Raw genomic sequence first — 20,525 nt, forward strand, 5'->3', positions numbered from 1 at the left:
GTCTTTAACCTGCCTTTTCGTGAGTGGCTTGTTATCACTTTCTTCACAGATTTATTTATTACTGGATTTGGGATTCTTGCATGATGAAAGTTTTCCTTTGGGAGTTTGACTATATCTTCTAGCATGCAAAATTTCTGCCGAGAAATCTGCTGATAAGCTTTATGGTGATCCAGCTGCCGTCAAAATTCTGTCTTTATTGTGGTTGATTCTTGACAATTAGTTTGTAGATGTGGCTTTACTCAGTCTCTTCCTCTCTGAACTATGCTAAGATTCTTGGTCCTCACCATCCATTTCATCCTCAGATTTCGAGAGTTTAAGACATAATTCCAAAGATTTCTGCAGTTCTCTTCTTTCTGTGAATAACACAATGCAAATATTGGCTCACCAAAAAATAAACAAACAAACACCCCAAACAACCATTAAGTCTCTTAGTTCTTCATTCTTCAAGGTTCCCTTTTAGCTTTGACAATCTTCAGGAGCAAACATTCCATCCTTGAGGCCTCTGCTCCTTTTGCTTGGTCCTGTATGTATAACTGCTCTCCTGAAGTTTTCAGTCAATCGTGTTCTTCAATCCAAAATTTCTGTGCAGTTGGTTAAAACTCCATCTCTGTTGAAACCCAGCCTTTGGGTAGTGCTCTACCCTCTGAACGTTAGGATGTAGAATTCGAGGTCCACTCTTCCACACTCCTTCGAGAGAAGCTAGAAGCTGTTGCTTCCTCTCGCCAGGGCGGTATTTTACTGGGAGAAAACTCTATGATGAGAAGTTCCTTGTGTTTTTCACCTGCTTTGAAACAGCAGTTTTGAGCTTGTCTGAAGTTCAGGGGCTTCTGGCTTCATTTTTAGGTCTCTCAGGATTGGAACAGGGGTGGTATATTCTTCTTGACAATGTGCCTCTCTCTCCTTAGGGAAAAGGAGGTCTAGAACTTCATATGACAACATCTTGCTGATGTCTGTAGCTCTGATGTGTGTTTTAAAGTCATAAATTCTTTTAATTTTCTCTTTCATTTCCTAGAGATTATAAGGCACACTGTTGACTTGTAGAGGCATAAACCAATACTTGCAATGTATTGTAATGTTGGGAGAGTGCTGGGAGCTTAGGGAACCATTCTGTGTATCTGCTGCCCAATTTATGTTACACTTGTGCTTTTGAATTATGCATAGATCCTTGACATACAGTTATTACTTTTGTACTGTTAATACTAATTTATGCTTGTGTTTCTGAGTTCATCTTTCTTCTGAAAAGGGTTCTTGAGTATTTCTTTTCCTATGGTCTGATAGTGAAGAAATCTCCATGCTTTTGTATATTCAGATGTATTTAAATGCCACCTCTGAGAAATAGTTTTGTTAGGTATTTAGTGCTTAGTTGGAAGTATTGTTCCCTACCACTTTCAAGATAACTTTCTATGGTCCTTTCATGAGATGATGACTACCAAATTTATCATTGAAATATTATGACTTTTTTTCTTCTTTAGCTCCTTTAAAAATTCTTTCTTGATGAGGTTGTGGTGACACAAGATTGTAATCTGAGCACTTGGGAGGCAGATGCAGGTGGATCTCTGAGGCCAACCTGGTCTACAGAGTGAGTTCTAAGACAGCCAGATCTATACAGAGAGACCCTGTCTTGAAAAAACCAAAGCAAAAGATTCTTTTTTTGTTTGAAAATTGTCAACAGCCTTTGTATTACCTGATCAGTTTTGAATTACTTTTAAAAATCTCCCTGAAGTCTTTTTAATGACCTTTTGTACCTGTGAAATGATTCTTTATCAATTTAAAAATAATATTTATTAGCATACCCTCAAATATTGCTCCTACATTACATTACTTTCTTCTGAGAATCACCATACATATGTTAAATTTTCTCACCATATACTTCATATATATCTACTTGTCCTTTTAAGTCACTCACGCTCTTTGCTGCCTGATGCTTATGTTGTTGCAACTTTCCCCTTACTTGGTAATTATTTCTTCTTCCTTCTCTTCTTTGTTTTTTGAAATAGGATTTCTCTGTGCAGCCCTGGTTGTCCCAAAGTTTGCTCTACAGACCAGGGTAGACTTAATCCCTGAGATCTTCCTGCCTCTGCAATGCTGGGATTAAAGGCATGCCTGGTTCTTTTCTTATTAATCTAGGTACAAATCAACTGAATTCCTGACTTTGGTCAGTGCCCTCCAAATTTTAGAACCTTGCTTTGCTTTTTTAAAAAAAGTAGTTTTTTTAAGCGAAATTATCTCCTTTTAATGAATTTAATTACCATAAGAATTATAGTTATTTGTGGTCTCTCATGTCACTGAATCATCTATCAGAACGTTTTTCTTCTCATAACTTTCTTCTTATTAAGTCCAATAATATTGAATTAAACTCTATAACCTGTACAAGGAAAGTTGCAGTTGTCTTGAATGACATTTTCTTTCAGAAAATCGTAATCTATTTAAATATTTGCTTAACATGCATTTGAAAATATACATTATATCAATGAGAAAGAATGAATTGAAATAAATATTAATTTCTTTACTTTCTTTTTCACTCCTGAACTATCTGTAATTAATTAGTGTTCTGATTTTGTATCTCTTGTTCATTACTTTTATACTACTTCATATGGCAACAAAAAGTAAAATAAGTCATAGAGTGCTGGGCTCAAAGGCATGCACCACCACTCCTGGCTACAACTAAATGCCTAAAAAAAGAGAACAGAGAGCTAGAACAGCCCAAAGGGAATTCTTTACTATCTGACTTAGAATGGCTTAGGAGAGTCCTGTGTCTTCTGTGTGATTAAGAATATCATCATTGAGAAAGCAACTCTCAAGCCCTCAACTAGAGAATGGCAAATACAGGTCATAATTTCAACAGCTGCAAGGATGAGACTTATAAAAGTTCAGAGACTTTTATTTTCTATATATCTGCATAAAATGTAAGCTATCTTTCATACTAGGAATGCCTTTTCTTCATTGACTATATCAGTACTTTTACTAGAGCCTAAATATTTTTGTGACACACTATATCTTAATCATTATTAGGATTCCAACTTATTGGCTAAATGTATGTTAAATGATTAAACAATTTCCACGGTTGCTACTTAGATGCTGTGTCTTGAAAATAGTGCCAAGTTGCTTACTAAAACTGTATGACATCTGGACAATTAAAATCTTCACCTTAGATACAGATTGGAAAGGAAGAAGTCAAAATATTACTATTTGCAGATGATATGATAGTATATTTAAGTGATCCCAAAAGTTCCACCACAGAACTACTGAACTTGATAAACACCTTCAGCAAAGTGGCTGGATATAACATTAACTCAAATAAATCAGTAGCCTTCCTCTACACCAAAGAGAAACAAGCCGAGAAAGAAATTAGGGAAACGATACCCTTCATAATAGTCCCAAATAATATAAAATACCTCGGTGTGACTTTAACCAAGCAAGTGAAAGATCTGTATGATAAGAATTTCAAGAAACCTCTGAAGAGACCTCTGAAGAAAGAAATTGAAGAAGATCTCAGAAGATGGAAAGATCTCCCATGCTCATGGATTGGCAGGATTAATATAGTAAAAATGGCCATTTTACCAAAAGTGATCTACAGATTTAATGCAATCCCCATCAAAATACCAATCCAATTCTTCAGAGAGTTAGACAGAACAACTTGCAAATTCATCTGGAATAACAAAAAAATCTAGGATAGCTAAAACTATCCTCAACAATAAAAGGACTTCTGGGGGAATTACTATCCCTGAACTAAAGCAGTAGTACAGAGCAATAGTGATAAAAACTGTATAGTATTGGTACAGGGACAGGCAGATAGACCAGTGGAATAGAATTGAAGACCCAGAAATGAACCCACACAGCTATGGTCACTTGATTTTTGACAAAGGAGCCAAAACCACCCAATGGAAAAAAGATAGCATTTTCAGCAAATGGTGCTGGTTTCCCCGTTGAAGGAATCAGAGAAAGGACTGAAAGAGCTTGAAGGGGCTTGAGACCCCATATGAACAACAATGCCAACCAACCAGAGGTTCCAGGGACTAAGGCACTACCCAAAGACTATACATGGACTGACCCTGGGCTCCAACTTCATAGATAGCAATGAATAGCCTAGTAAGAGCACCAGTGGAAGGGGAAGCCCTTGGTCCTGCCAAGACTGAACCCCCAGTGAACAGGATTGTTGGGGGGAGGGTGGTAATGGGAGGAGGATGTGGAGGGGAACACCTATATACAAGGGGGGCATGTTTGCCTGGAAACCGGGAAAGGTAATAATTGAAATGTAAATAAATATCCAATTTAATAAAGATGGAGAAAAGAAAAAACCAATAAAATATTTATTTTCATTTAAAAAAATCTTCACCTTACAGTGATACATAAAATTGTTAGGTGCTGAAAAAGGACTACACTTGATCTTAGCCAAAAGGCCGAGAAGCGATGCTGAAAAAGGACTAAATGTTCATTAATTTGGATAAAATTCAAAAAGGACCTTAGTATCATATTAAAACTGTTTTAATTCTTTTGAAGATAGCATCAATAAATCACAAGTGCCGAACATTACAATCTAAAATATTCTGTTCAAATAATACCCAGGAAATTCATGTCCATTAGGTTAATACAGAAAAACTAAAAATCTAGGCTGTAGCTAAGTATGGAAAAGATGCTATTGAGCAACAGAGACTACTGAGCTAATAACTAATGAAAGTTATTTCATCATTTTGAATATACATTTCTCTATAAATAAATAGACAAATTATTTGGGGTGTCTCCTGACGTTGTATCCGTATGCAGTGGTATGCTCATATCGCCGTTTTACTTTAGATTGTGTTATAAAGTCAAGCCCAATTGGGAGATCATCCGCAGAACATCTATCGGATTGGGAAGTAATGCAACTAAAATAGGAGCTTGGTTAAAAAGTGACATCTAATCAGAGAACAGAAATGTATAGAGGCATAAAAGCATGTAACTGAAATTGAGTATTATTGATAGATAATTCATTAATAAAAAGTGAGTAAAATGAAACAAAGTACTTACCCTTTTATCCACATGGTGTCGCTAGACACCACAAGATTTTTTTTTTTTTTTTTTAGCTTCCAACGTCAAAAGGATACGGAGAGTACATTTTACTTAGGAAAAGGATCTTCCATTTCAGGCTCTGCTACAGAAGCTCACAAAAAGCGAGGAATTCAATCTATAATAAACTGGAACGAAGTTTTCAAAGGATTTTGTGTGGTGCTGCAATAGAGATTGGAGAAGTGGAACAAGATTGCGATGGTATATTCCCAGCGAGGAAGTCCGGGATTTCGGCGCCTGCTGATCTCCTTTGTGCTTCTCGTAGCCTGGGAGGCAGGGAGCGGCCAGCTCCACTACTCCATCCCTGAGGAGGCCAAACACGGCACCTTCGTGGGCCGCATCGCGCAGGACCTGGGACTGGAGCTGGCGGAGCTGGTGCCCCGTCTGTTCAGGGTGGCGTCCAAGGACCGCAGAGACCTTCTGGAGGTAAATCTGCAGAATGGCATTTTGTTTGTGAATTCTCGGATCGACCGGGAGGAGCTGTGCGGGCAGAGCGCGGAGTGCAGCATCCACCTGGAGGTGATCGTGGACAGGCCGCTGCAGGTTTTCCACGTGGAGGTGGAGGTGAGGGACATTAACGACAACCCGCCTACATTCTCCAGACCTGAACAAAGATTATTTATTTTGGAGTCAAGAATGCCAGACTCGCGGTTTCCAGTAGAGGGCGCATCTGATTTGGATGTGGGAGCCAATGCAGCCTTGAACTATAAGATAAATCCTAATGAATATTTCGACTTGGATGTTAAACGAAACGAAGAAGAAACAAGCATTTTGCACCTAGTTTTGAAGAAGCCGCTAGACAGAGAAGAAACCCAAGAGCATCATTTGTTGCTGATGGCAACTGATGGAGGGAAACCTGAACTAACAGGTACTGTTCAGTTACTGATTGATGTATTGGATGCAAACGATAATGCTCCGGAGTTTGATAGATCTGTTTATAATGTCAGATTGTTAGAAAACACACCCAACGAGACGTTAGTAATTAAACTCAACGCTTCAGACGCGGATGAGGGAATTAATAAAGAAATACTGTATTTCTTCAGTAATCTTGTTCTTGATGGTGTAAAATCAAAATTTACAATAAATTCTACCAGTGGAGAAATAAAGGTTAAGGGCGAGCTGGATTACGAAGACTGTAAATTATACGAGATTAATATTGATGCAGTGGATAGAAGTTCATTCCCCCTAGCAGGACACTGCAAAGTCATAGTGAAACTTGTGGATGTAAATGATAATGTGCCTGAGATGTCCATAACCTCCATTTTTTTGCCTATCAAAGAGGACGCTCCATTGGCGACTGTCATCGCCCTGATTAGCGTGTCAGACCGTGATTCAGGCGCCAATGGGCAGGTGACCTGCTCCTTGACACCCCACATCCCCTTCAAACTGGTGTCCACTTTCAAGAATTACTATTCACTTGTGCTGGACAGAGCTCTGGACCGAGAGACCATCGCTAACTATGACGTGGTTGTGACCGCCCGCGATGGAGGCTCGCCCTCCCTGTGGGCCACGGCTAGCGTGTCTGTGGAGGTGGCTGATGTGAACGACAACGTGCCTGCGTTCGCGCAGCCTGAATACACTGTGTTTGTGAAGGAGAATAATCCGCCTGGCGCGCACATTTTCACGGTGTCAGCAGTGGACGCGGACGCGCAGGAGAACGCGCTGGTGTCCTACTCGCTGGTGGAGAGGAGAGTGGGCGAGCGCTTGTTGTCGAGCTATGTGTCTGTGCACGCCGAGAGCGGCAAGGTGTTCGCACTGCAGCCTCTGGACCATGAGGAACTGGAGCTGCTGCAGTTCCAGGTGAGCGCGCGGGATGCTGGTGTGCCTGCCCTGGGCAGCAATGTGACTCTGCAGGTGTTTGTGCTGGATGAGAATGACAATGCACCCGCGCTCCTGGGGCCTCAGGGTGGAGGAGCAATTATTGAGTTGTTGTCCCGGCCAGTGAGTTCCGGCCATGTGGTTGCGAAGGTGCGTGCAGTGGATGCGGACTCTGGCTACAACGCGTGGTTGTCTTACGAGCTGCAGCCAGCGACAGGCGCTGTGCGCAGCCCGTTCCGCGTGGGGTTATATACTGGTGAGATCAGCACCACACGTGTTCTGGATGAAGCGGACATGCCACGTCAACGCTTGTTGGTGCTGGTGAAGGACCACGGCGAGCCACCGCTGACAGCTACGGCCACCTTTCTGGTGTCTCTAGTGGAGAACAGCCAGACACCGAAGGTCTCATCCAGAGTGTTGGTTGGAACCTCTGGTTCAGACTCCACACTGATAGATGTCAACGTGTACCTGATCATCGCCATCTGCGCGGTGTCCAGCTTGTTGGTGCTCACCCTGCTGTTGTACACAGCGCTGCGCTGCTCCGCGACACCCACAGATGGAGTCTGTGCTCCAGGGAAGCCCATGCTGGTGTGCTCTAGTGAGGTGGGGACCTGGTCCTACTCGCAGCAGAGGCGACAGAAGGTGTGCTCTGGAGAGGGTCCACCCAAGACCGACCTCATGGCCTTCAGCCCCAGCCTACCTCAGGGACCCAGCTCTTCAGAGAATGTGAGTTTTGTAAATCGTACTCACTGAATTTTTTCTCTTAATTCTTTATCATTGAATATGTAAAGTTTTCCCCCCGTGGTTATTTTAGCTTTGAAGAATCCAACGATACACATACAATTAGCCTAGAAATTTCATAGTTAACGTTTCGCTGTACCATTCCCTATTCTTTAAAATACAAGTTTTGAGGGTGGGGTCATGAAGAGATTGGCTCAGTGGTTAAGAGCACTTTTTCTCGAAGAGGACCTGACTTCAATTCCCTCTACCCACATGATGGCTTATAACCATTTATAACTTCAGTTCCAGGGGAGCCAACACATGTTGACTTGTACAGACACATCGTACACATACATAAATCCAGGCAAAACATTTATACACATAAAATAAAATAAATGCATTTTTAAAAGCTCTATTTTTGGACATTTCTTTGCACCAAATATGACTCACAGTCAATGTTATTCTGTGGGAGGTTTTATTAATAAGCCCAACAACTTTCTTAACCTAAAATATTTTTGAGTCTTTTGTGGACATGTAATGTATGTGTGTGGTGTATGTGTGTGTGAGAATTTGCCTATGCTCATGGAGGCCAGAGGGGGAGGCGCCATCACTCTCTGTTTTATTCCCCTGAGTTAGTTTCTATCACTGAACCTGGAGGTAGGCTAGCAGTAAACATGCCCCAGCCATGCGTGCTGAGGTTACACGTGTGGCTTATGGGTTCTTGGGACTTGAACTCAGATCCTTCTGCTTGCATAGCAAGAAATATTTCTGTTAAGACACTTTTGTTTCTTTCCTTATTTATTTTTCTGAGACGGAGGTGAACTATGTCACCCTACTAGCCTTGACAGTACTAGATTCCTAGGCTGGCCTCAAACTTTGAATCCTTCTGTTTTAGGCTCCCTGGTACTGATTTACCGGCATGAGAGACCACAGTCTGCTTGTAAAATGTTTTCATGGTATATCACTATACAAGTACACTCACATTTAATTTAGGGCACAACATAGAACAAATTGCAAGACATATAAAATTTTTTCTTTTTGTCAGGTTTGGGACAGGATATTACTATGTAGCCCTTGTTGGTTGGGACTCCTTATGAAAGCCAGCTGGCCTGGAACTCACAAGTTTTCAATCATCTTCTGCCTCCCTAGAGCTGAGATTAAAGGCATGAACTACCAAGCCCGGGGTTAAATTATTTATTCTTCTTTTTAAAATTATTTATTTTTAATATACTGTTTTATGATTACATCAGTATTTTTTACAACAGTCCATCAACTATGCTTTTTCTTTTTTGTTTTATATTATAATTATTTTACCTTTATATAAAAGTTTAATTTATTTTTCAGTCATATTTTTATAGTAAATAATTCACTGAATCTTTATCTAAATAGATTTGCACACCAATGTTTTATTTTTATTGGTTATTTTATTTATTTACATTTCAAATTTTATCTTACTTCTCAATCTCCCCTTCACAAACCCCCTATCCCCACCTCCTCTGCTTCTATGAGGGTCAACATTATCATAATTAAAATTTTTTGTGTTAAAAATTTCATTTTAGTAGTGTTTTCACTCGGATAGACATAACCACTGTAATACAAAGTAGTACAGTAAAAACTTCTTTCCATTCCCATCCAAGAGCATTGTGTGAATATAGAATTATTCATTTCCCAGCAAAGTTTGACATTGGAATTTGAAGGAATAATGGTGTCATTTCCCTAAAAGGCAAGTGCTGTTTCACTTTAAGTTGTTTGTATTGAGTAATACTTGTGAAGTCCCTCAGCCCTGAAAGTCCGAGTGTGTTTGGTCAGAAAACATGCTCTGTGCTGCTTTACACTTTCTGTTTAGAAAAAAACAAAAATTTACTATTATGAAACTCTTCATTTGTGTTCATTGTCTGCAGACACTGTAGTCTACCACAGACGAGTGTCCTTGCCACTGAAAACGGTTTTGCTCCTCTTTTTTTGTTTTGGTAAAACCTGCGGGCATAACATGTAATAACCATTATACACCTAATATAAAAATATTAGAACCCTTTTTATTTCATTTTTAAGTTTTCCTATGCATTTACTTTTACATCTATCCCCTCTAACATGCTATTTGGATATTTATAATACACCGAGCAGCCTTAGGGAGATCTTAGAATTGAGAAGTCGCTATTGCTACAGAATTAGTTTATTGCAAATACCTACCAACTTTTAGAAATCTGGTTAATTTAGTTTTGAAATATAAACTTACTGGTTAGCAAATAACTTTCTGTTTGTTTGTTTGTTTGTTTGTTTGTTTAGTTTTCCCTTTTCAAGTCCCCTTGTCACCCTGGCTGTTCTGGAACTATGTTCTGTAGATAAGGGTGGCCTTCTACTCTCAGAGATCTGCCTGCCTCTGCCTCTGTCTCTGTCTCCCAAGTGCAGGGATTGAAGTTGTGCACCACGACACCTGGGCCAGCAAATGCTGTTTTTGTTTGCACAAACTTCTGTAATGGAAAGTTTCTGGCAAAGAATGGCAAATAGATCTGAGTTAATTATTTGATGATAGCTTCTCACAAAGGGGACAGCTCTGTGTTATTGTGAGGCTTAACGTACGTCAGAATAGTGGAGAAGGTGGGATGACAGGCCACATGTGGGTGCTGCTGCCTGGCTTAGATTTGAAAAGAAGTCCGATCATGCCCAGCTGATGACATTAACGATGAAGTAATGGCAAAGCTTATATTTGTCGTGACTTTAGTGTATGATGATGATATTTTACAGGGAAAGATGGAATTATTAAAAGCCCCATCTGAGGCTGAGGGTACTGCACAGTGGTAGAGAACGTTTCAAGGCCTTAGGTTCAATTTTCAGCCAATAAAAACCAAGTTTAAGCAAAGGCCATCTTAAGGAAGAGGATAGAAGCAACCTATATTACCTTTAAAATATGATCCATCCTGAAGAATAATTGAAAATAATTAGTGGCTTATGAATTTAACATTGGCAGTGTATTACTAGAAACCAAACACCAACTGAAGATCCTATATATAGCAAATATCTTAGAAAATAATCTGATTAATTTTTAACATGGAGAAACTCTTGACAAACAGAAAATGTTGAAGATCTAAGTCATCTAGAAGTGGCTCTAATATTAAATTTCTAGTTTAAATAACTTAATGAATTTATACTTATAAAGACAAATATGATATATGCGAAAGAAAGAGAAACTGTAGGCAGACTTTGAATAAAACCCAAAAGAAGACAGGAATAAAGATAAAAATTACCATAGTAATTTTGTTATAGTGTTTCTGTTATCAAAACAAAACACCAATTTCTGAGCCTTGAAATTATGAATTTTCTAATAATTTCTAGTAATGATTTCATGTTAAATTGACTGCTTTCAAGGAGTCAGCATATATTAATGAAATGGATGGATACATAGGAAGGTGAGATATAGATGTGGGTCTGGGAATGCACAGAAAGGTCTCAGACCCTGCAAAGCAAAGGATAATGGATAAAGTTAAGCTGTAAAGAAAAAGGTCAAGTCTTTAGGAAGAGCAGAAAGGGCACCAAAAACAAGAGGATAAGAGCAGAAATTACTATGGTAGGATGCACAAATGTGAAACCAATATAAACTGAATGTTGGACAAGAAATGATGGAGAGACATTCCTGTATCCTACTCGTTATTCTCAATTCTGAGACCTGAACATCCTGAGATGCACAGTTTAGGGTGAAGCTGACCAATAATGAGAACACATACTATGCATTAAAATGTTGAACACACTATGCACTAAAACCATGTTAAATACTGCATGAGGGAGCCATAAGCTGTATTAAATTTGTGGAACAAAGTGCCAATAATCATCGACAATCTTTTAATATTTAAAAAGTTTAGATAGTAAACTTGAAAATGTTTTAAATCATTTCAAGTTTAGATAAACTTTTAAAAAATCTCTCTCTCATATATATATATATACATATATATATATATATATATATATATATATATATATATATTATGTGTACTCAAACTATGGAGAATTGCTCACCGTCTGATTTCCAAGATTAGATTATACTACATTTACTATTTTTAAACCGATGATAAAAATGTCTAAAACATTGCTAAGAATATTGTTTCTCTGTGAATAAAGACCATATTCAGTCTAAGTTACATAAAGTCATGCGAGGAGACATTGTCCTTGAAGAGTATAAACATTTGGATCATTTACTATCAAGGTAAGGTAAAGAATGTTAATTAAAAGAATAACCCTTCATTGAGGCTGTACGAATTCGCTTCTTACCGTTTGGAGCCGCATGGTGTCGCTGTCTACCACCGAGTTCCATCTAGCCAGCGCACAAAGCTCTTTTTCTGGTAGCTGGGTCTTTCCAAGACTGCTGAATGATGGCGAATGCAGAAGAATTGAATCGATAGACTTTGAATCATACGGAATTTTATGCGGAGAAAAATAGATCTTCTAATGGAAACAAAGCAAGAAACATTCTACATGGATTTTACCACTGACGGCAGACTAGGAACACGGTGTCTGCTGCTCTCGCTCTTGCTCCTTGCAGCCTGGGAGGCAGGGAGCGGCCAGCTCCACTACTCCGTCCCAGAGGAGGCCAAACACGGCACCTTCGTGGGCCGCATCGCGCAGGACCTGGGGCTGGAGTTAGCGGAGCTAGTGCCCCGCTTGTTCAGAGTGGCGACCAAGGATCGCGGAGACCTTCTGGAGGTAAATCTGCAGAATGGTATTTTGTTTGTGAATTCTCGGATCGACCGGGAGGAGCTGTGCGGACGGAGCGCGGAGTGCAGCATCCACCTGGAGATGATCGTGGACAGGCCGCTGCAGGTTTTCCACGTGGAGGTGGAGGTGAGAGACATTAATGATAACGCCCCTGTGTTCTCAGTAAAGGAGCAAAGAATGTTAATTTACGAATCTAGGCTGCCAGATTCTTTGTTTCCACTAGAGGGCGCATCCGATGCTGATGTTGGATTAAATTCTATCTTGACCTATAAACTCAGTTCCAGTGAATACTTTGGACTAGATGTGAAAACAAACAGCGATGGCAACAAACAAATTAGACTCTTGTTGAAAAAATCTTTGGACAGAGAGGATGTTCCTGAGCATAAACTACTCCTGACAGCCACGGATGGAGGCAAGCCTGAGCTCACAGGCTCCGTTCAGCTGCTGGTCACTGTGCTGGATGTGAATGACAACGCCCCTACTTTCCAACACCCTGAGTATGAAGTGAGAATCTTGGAAAACTCAGACAACGGAACGACAGTTATTAGACTGAATGCTTCTGACAGGGATGAAGGGACGAATTCAGCAATTTCTTACTCTTTTAATAGGCTGGTGTCGCCCAGGATTCTTGACCAGTTTAGCATAGATGCAGACACAGGAGAAATCGTAATTCAAGGGAATTTGGACTTTGAGCAAGTAGATGTCTACAAAATCCACGTTGACGCGACGGACAAAGGACACCCTCCGATGGCAGGCCATTGCACTGTTTTAGTGAGGGTATTGGATGAAAACGACAATGTGCCTAGGATCACCTTGACTTCCTTATCCCTGCCTGTTCGAGAGGACGCTGCACTGGGTACTGTCATTGCCCTAATTAGCGTTTCAGATCTGGACTCTGGAGTCAATGGGCGGGTGACCTGCTCCCTGTCTCCTCATGTTCCCTTCAAGCTGGTGTCCACCTTCAAGAATTACTATTCGCTTGTGCTGGACAGCGCCCTGGACCGAGAGACCACAGCTGACTATCAGGTGGTGGTGACAGCTCAGGACGGGGGTTCGCCTTCTCTGTGTACCACGGTCAGCGTGTCTGTGGAGGTGGCTGATGTGAATGACAATGCTCCTGCGTTCGCGCAGCCCGAATACACGGTGTTCGTGAAGGAGAACAACCCGCCTGGAGCGCACATCTTCACTGTGTACGCGGTGGATGCAGACACACAAGAGAACGCTTTGGTGTCCTACTCGCTGGTGGAACGACGGGTGGGCGAGCGCTTGCTGTCGAGCTATGTGTCTGTGCACGCGGAGAGCGGCAAGGTGTTCGCACTGCAGCCTCTGGACCATGAGGAGCTGGAGCTGCTGCAGTTCCAGGTGAGCGCGCGGGATGCTGGTGTGCCTGCCCTGGGCAGCAATGTGACTCTGCAGGTGTTTGTGCTGGATGAGAATGACAACGCGCCCACGCTGCTTGGACCTTGGACACAAGGATCCGGTGGTATAGTGAGCGAACTTGTGTCACCCTCTGTGGGTGCTGGCCAAGTTGTCACTAAGGTGCGTGCAGTAGATGCGGATTCTGGTTACAATGCCTGGCTATCTTATGAACTGCATCCTTTAACAGGTGGAACACGAAGCCTGTTTCGGGTAGGTCTGTATACGGGCGAGATTAGTACCACGCGTGCCCTTGAGGAGGCAGATGCACCACGCCATCGCCTATTAGTGCTGGTGAAGGACCACGGGGAGCCAGCGCTGATGACCACAGCCACCGTGTTAGTGTCTCTGGTTGAGAACAGCCAGACTCCAAAAGCCTCTTCGCGAGCGGCAGGCTCCACCGGCCAGGAAGTGTCGTTAGTGAATGTCAATGTGTACCTGATTATTGCCATCTGCGCGGTGTCCAGCCTGCTAGTTCTAACCCTCATGGTATACACTGCACTGCGGTGCTCAGTTCCGCCTACAGAGGGTGTGTGCGGGGCAGGGAAGCCTGTGCTGGTTTGCTCTAGCGCGGTGGGGAGCTGGTCCTACTCACAACAGAGGAGACAGAAGGTTTGTTCTGGAGAGGGGCCACCTAAAACCGACCTCATGGCCTTCAGCCCGGGTCTTCCTCCTTGTCCGGTTGTGGGTGAGCATCAGGATTCAAACGAAGATCATTGCTCAAGAGTAAGTTCAAGATTTCATAATTATCTTTACGGATTAAAATTTGTATTGTTTTTTCTATAGTTATTTTCTCATTTAAAATTTTTATTTATTACACCGGGCTAAGCATTTTAATTTCATTATTTTCCACATAATCTTCATTTGTTTTTGATCTTAAATGTAAACAGAATTAAGTATTGTTATACACATTTGGCTATGAAGATTCGGCTTCACTATATAGCTTTAAAGTCAAACTCAAAATTTTATTACATTTGTCCTTTCTACCACCGAGTTTATATCAGCATTAATATTTTTCTGAGCAATTACATAGGGTATTCGCATTTTTGTATTTTAACGCTAGGAGGAGAATCATTTTGAATATATTGTTCTTTTTTTCATAGGACATTTTATAGGACACAATTGGGTCATACATTCTTTCCTCTTTGCTTTTTTGTTTTTTTCCTCTCTCTGTCTCTCTGTCTCTCTGTCTCTGTCTGTCTCTGTTTGTCTGTCTGCCTCTCCCTCTCCCTCTCTCTCTCTCTCTCTCTCTCTCTCTCTCTCTCTCTCTCTCTCTCTCTGTATGTGTACTTAACCAAAGGCATGGCAGGGAAACAGTCTATATAATAATATTGAATTGTATACTCTCTTGAATGAGTTCAATGTTATTTTCTGTATTCTTTCCCTCGTCACTGTTAATCCTAGAGGAAGTAGAGCTTCTTTTTTTAAAACTATTGATTTTTGCAGCCATTTAGGGAAAAAGAACAATGACTAGGTTGAGTACCTCTGGCTGAAAGAGAATAGGTGAGGGAGATTTCGTACTCTTTAATAAACTTGTTCCATCCATAGTTATTACCCAGTTTATTAGTGCAGTTCATACACTATAGACATGGTAGTTGGGGAAGCCTTAGATTTTAATCCAATAAATTCACATAAAGTCAATATTTCAGGGTTAGGCTCAGTGGTTGTTGGCTTGCCTAGCAGGTTCAAGGCCCTAGATTCTATCACTGCAAGGAAAGCCATAAAGAAACAAACATAAAGGTCAATGCACCTCCGTGATGTTGCAGTTCTCTTGCTTTGAGTTTCATTTAATGGGTCTCCTTATGGACTACAAGCTTCTTTTCTTTTCTTTCTTTGTGTAATTATCTGCACCATTCACTATTTCTCTACACAAAAGGCATCCATGTAGTGGCTACATTGTGAGTCTCCAGGACATCCTTCCTTGCCAAATCTCACCCCCGCTGTGTCTACTTTTGCACTATTTCATAGACTGTATATTCTATTAGTTCTCTGTTTTAAATTTGCAAAATATAGAATATAAATAATATCTGTCATACAGAAAAAATATAAAAACACCTTTAAGTTGATACTTCTAAGGTGCTTATAATAGTGTTTGCCAAGTAGTGGCTGCTTACTCGTGAATTCCATGTCATTTTCGTTTATGTGAAGTTATTTTTTGTTTTTGTTCTTTCTGGGAAGGCCAGTATTACCCAATTATTCTGAGCTGCCATGAACTTTTTAGTGTCATGCGTTAATTTGAAAACCGTTACTTTCCAGTGTTAACCATTGAAGACTTTAGCAATAGAAAAGTGTTTGGATTTAAAAGACATTCAAGACATAGAAGTGACTCCCAAGGATAGTTCTAGCTTTTGCATTGCCGTTTCCCCCGGGAAATAGAGCGCTGTAGGCTTCCATATCACACTTTCTCTCACTTAAGAACTGCTCAGTGTCAGTATAAGGACTAAGTTGGAGTTTGTGCTTCTGCTGTCTCCTTTTCATTTCCATTCTTGAAATGGCTTAAATCACTAATCCAGTTTTCTTTGTCCTTTGCAAGGAAGTTCAGAGTAATTTTAACACATACTTAATATAACAGCAAGATTTAAAAAAATCTTCTAAATTTTTCTATATAGTTAAGAGTAAAAAATTTACTTCTGGATATAGAAGTTTGATAAAGAACACACTCTGTGCCAGGTGATGGTGGCTCACACCTTTAATCCCAGCACTGAGTTTGAGGCCAGTCTATTCTACATAGTAAGTTCCAGGATGGCCAGGGCTATACAGAGAAATGTTGTCTTGAACAACAACAACAACAACAACAACAGCAACAACAACAACAAAATGACAGTTTGTATAGATAATTATGCCTAGTAACCTGAACATAGCTCACAAAAGTACTATGGCTATATTCACGAAGTAAAACATTTAAAAATGTATAGAAGGGTTTCATTTTCCAGTATCTGTTAGAAGAATGAGTCAAAATTTAACTCATGGCTTCAATTTTTTTGTATTAAAAATAAAGATATACTACATATAATGTGACAATTAGAGAACAGTGTTATGAGTCACAAAAAGGGAAAATACATAGATAGGTAAATCATGGTGTGACTGAATGCAACGGTTCTATCTCCCTAGTTGAATGAAATGGCCAGATCAATGATGAGTCTGGTGGTTATAAAATGGAGATACCCCTTTGAGTGAAGGTTGACAATAATCAGTATTTGGGGGAAGAAATAACTAAGTAAATGGATGTGCAGCAAAATTCCAAGTGAATCTGAAAGCAGGGAGAAATCTACTTGGACTGAAGGGTATATTTTGCACAGGAGAGAGTATGAGATGAGGCAAGAAAAAGTATTGTGAAGAGAATCTCTTGGTTAAGTATTAGAATAATTTTTTACTCTTCTCTAAAGTCATTTGAAAAGTACTTAACATTTGAGGCAATGATAATAAAGGTGTTCATGAAGTTGACCATATGAAGAAAGTGAGGCATGAAGACAGAGTAACAAAAGGGGTTTGCAATTGTCAAGCAGAGTGCCAGTCATTAAAACCACCCATGTGGGCAGACATCAAGATTGGGAAGCATTAGAACACACATGTAATTATTTTACTTGCATCTGGGAACAGTGGGGTGATACATTTAAGAAACTACACTTGTTACACTAACTCCCCAAAGATAAAATATTCAAAGACTTAATTAAAGAATTGTAGAAAATAAGATGGGTCAGCACTAATATTTAGCTAATGAAATGGGTTTATAATATGAAGAAAGAACCTACATGATATTGAAGACTGAAAACAAGCATGTAATCATATAAACAAGGTTTTGGGAGGAAAGAATAAGTAAACATGAGAACCACAAACTTATTAATCTTATAAAGAGAAATTCACAATATTTGTTTCTTAAGAAGCTACTTTAATACACAATCTTGTCTCAAAGATTCCCACCCAATTCCCATCTTTCTAGATCTCCATCCAATAAAAATATATGAAATTTGATTACCTCTTCGCCTTCTCGACATTAGAATTATTTACTAAGTTTGTCTTAAAGAGATCCTTTTAGGTTTATTTGTATATTAAAACAGTGTAGGAAAAATGCTTTTCTAATACAGAGCGAAACTTATGGTCAAAATTAAATAATTAAAAGCTGTTAAACATTAAGAATACCACGAAGACGCCTGAGAAATGTTGCTCTACATGTTTACAACAGAGAACATAATTTGAATTTAAAATACACGTTTCAATGCATAACTGTAAATTTTGTAAATCCACTTACTTCTTGGGCCACATGATGTCGCTCTTAGCCACTAAATAGTCACAAAGCGAGACCATTTTCCATTAGAAAGAATCCACTGGGCTTCACTCTTCAGTTTGCTCCACAATGGCCAGCATCTCGGGACTGGAATGAAGGAATAAAAAGTCTCCAGAATTTGAGGTAACTGTCGCGCATGAGAAGAAAACGTCAGTAATTTGAAATGGTAAACCTGAGAGGATACAACTGGAAAAGTCAACAATTGCTCCTCCTCCTGATAATTTTGGCAGTCTGGGAGGCAGGGAACAGTCAGCTCCACTACTCTGTTCCCGAGGAAGCCAAACACGGCACCTTCGTGGGCCGCATCGCCCAGGACCTGGGGCTGGAGTTGGCGGAGCTGGTGCCCCGCCTGTTCAGGGTGGCGTCCAAGGACCGCGGAGACCTTCTGGAGGTAAATCTGCAGAATGGCATTTTGTTTGTGAATTCTCGGATCGATCGGGAGGAGCTGTGCGGGAGGAGCGCGGAGTGCAACATCCACCTGGAGGTGATCGTGGACAGGCCGCTGCAGGTTTTCCACGTCGAGGTAGAGGTGAGGGACATTAATGATAATCCTCCATTGTTCCCAACGACACAAAAGACTCTGTTTATTCTAGAGTCCAGACTGCTTGACTCGCGGTTTCCACTAGAGGGCGCGTCAGATGCAGATGTCGGTTCCAATGCCCTGCTGACTTACAGACTGAGCACCAATGAACATTTCTCTCTGGATGTACCGCCCAACCACGAGCAGGTGAAACCTCTTGGGCTCGTTTTGCGGAAACCTTTAGACAGAGAAGAAGCTGCAGAGATGCGCTTATTGCTCACGGCTACGGACGGAGGCAAACCGGAGTTGACCGGCACCGTTCAGTTACTCATCACAGTGCTGGATGTCAATGACAACGCTCCAGCTTTTGACAGATCTCTGTATACCGTGAAATTATCAGAAAATGTTCCAAACGGGACATTAGTAATCAAAGTCAATGCCTCAGATTTGGACGAAGGCGTCAATGGGGAAGTTATGTACTCATTTTCTAGTGATGTTTCTTCAGATATAAAATCCAAGTTTCACGTGGACGCTGTGAGTGGCGAGATTACAGCTATCGGAATTATTGATTTTGAAGAGTGCAAAGCTTACAAGATTCCATTAGAGGCACGTGATAAAGGGTTCCCACAACTGCCAGGACACTGTACTGTTCTTGTGGAAGTTGTCGATGCTAATGACAATGCCCCACAGTTGACTATCAGTTCCTTGTCTCTCCCAGTATCTGAGGACAGTCAACCTGGAAGAGTCGTCACCTTAATTAGCGTATTTGATCGTGATTCTGGCACCAACGGGCAGGTGACCTGCTTCCTGAATCCTCACATTCCCTTCAAGCTGGTGTCCACATTCAAGAATTACTATTCACTGGTGCTGGACAGTGCTCTGGACCGAGAGACTATCTCTAACTACGATGTGGTGGTGACTGCCCGTGACGGGGGCTCACCCTCCCTGTGGGTCACTGCCAGCGTGTCCGTAGAGGTGGCTGACGTGAATGACAATGCTCCTGCGTTCTCACAGTCTGAATACACGGTGTTTGTGAAAGAGAACAACCCTCCTGGAGCGCACATATTCACGGTGTCTGCGGAGGATGCGGATGCACAGGAGAATGCGCTGGTGTCCTACTCGCTGGTGGAGCGGCGGGTGGGTGAGCGCTTGCTGTCGAGCTATGTGTCTGTGCACGCGGAGAGCGGCAAGGTGTTCGCACTGCAGCCTCTGGACCATGAGGAGCTGGAGCTGCTGCAGTTCCAGGTGAATGCGAAGGATGCTGGTGTGCCTGCCCTGGGCAGCAATGTGACTCTGCAGGTGTTTGTGCTGGATGAGAACGACAATGCACCCACCCTGCTGGGGCCTTTAGCTAACGGGGCTGGTGGCACAATGAGTGAGGTAGTATCTCGGGCTTTGGTGCCTGGTCAGGTTGTGGCGAAAGTGCGTGCAGTAGATGAGGACTCTGGCTACAATGCATGGTTGTCCTATGAACTGCAGCCGGCTGTGGGTGGAGTTCGTATTCCCTTCCGTGTCGGCCTGTACACAGGAGAAATCAGCACGACACGTGCACTGGAGGAAACAGATGCATTGCGGCAGTGCTTGTTAGTGTTGGTGAAGGATCACGGAGAACCTTCTCTGACTGCCACAGCCACGGTGTTGCTTTCTCTGGTAGACAGTGGCCAAACACAGAAGGTCTCAACTAAGGTGTCAGTTGGAGCCTCCAGCGTGGATCAAGGGCTAGTGGATGTCAATGTGTACCTGATCATCGCCATCTGCGCGGTATCTAGCCTGTTGGTGCTCACCCTGCTGCTGTACACCGCGCTGCGCTGCTCGGCGACGCCCGCAGATGGAGCCTGTGCTCCAGGGAAGCCCATGCTGGTGTGCTCCAGCGCCGTGGGAAGCTGGTCATACTCACAGCAGAGGCGACAGAGGGTGTGCTCTGGAGAGGGTCCGCTCAAGACCGACCTCATGGCTTTCAGCCCCAGCCTACCTCAGGGTCCAAGTTCTACAGACAACGTGAGTCTTAAATAT

The 20,525-nt window shown here is 41.6% G+C and overlaps 1 protein-coding gene and 1 pseudogene across 10 annotated transcripts in view; one reads left to right on the forward strand and one right to left on the reverse strand.

Moving 5' to 3' along the window:
* The window catches only part of Pcdha4 (protocadherin alpha 4), a 431,954-nt gene that overhangs the window by 191,293 nt on the left and 220,136 nt on the right, over positions 1-20,525 (forward strand). The window contains exon 1 of one of the 10 annotated variants that reach the window (XM_017600827.3): positions 10-7,590. The exons of 6 other annotated variants lie outside the window; for them this stretch is intronic. In XM_017600827.3, the coding sequence (XP_017456316.1) occupies positions 5,245-7,590 (2,346 nt within the window). In that variant the 5' untranslated portion in view covers positions 10-5,244. Of the gene's footprint in view, positions 1-9; positions 7,591-11,595; positions 14,434-14,508; positions 20,511-20,525 lie in introns of those variants that run through there. 3 more of the 10 variants (XM_063277065.1, XM_017600817.3, XM_063277064.1) reach the window with 3 other exon arrangements.
* Positions 4,280-4,412, reverse strand: LOC120098411 (U2 spliceosomal RNA; annotated as a pseudogene).

The sequence above is a fragment of the Rattus norvegicus genome, chromosome 18 (genome assembly GCF_036323735.1).
Source record: "Rattus norvegicus strain BN/NHsdMcwi chromosome 18, GRCr8, whole genome shotgun sequence".
Classification (NCBI taxonomy): Eukaryota; Metazoa; Chordata; class Mammalia; order Rodentia; family Muridae; genus Rattus; species Rattus norvegicus.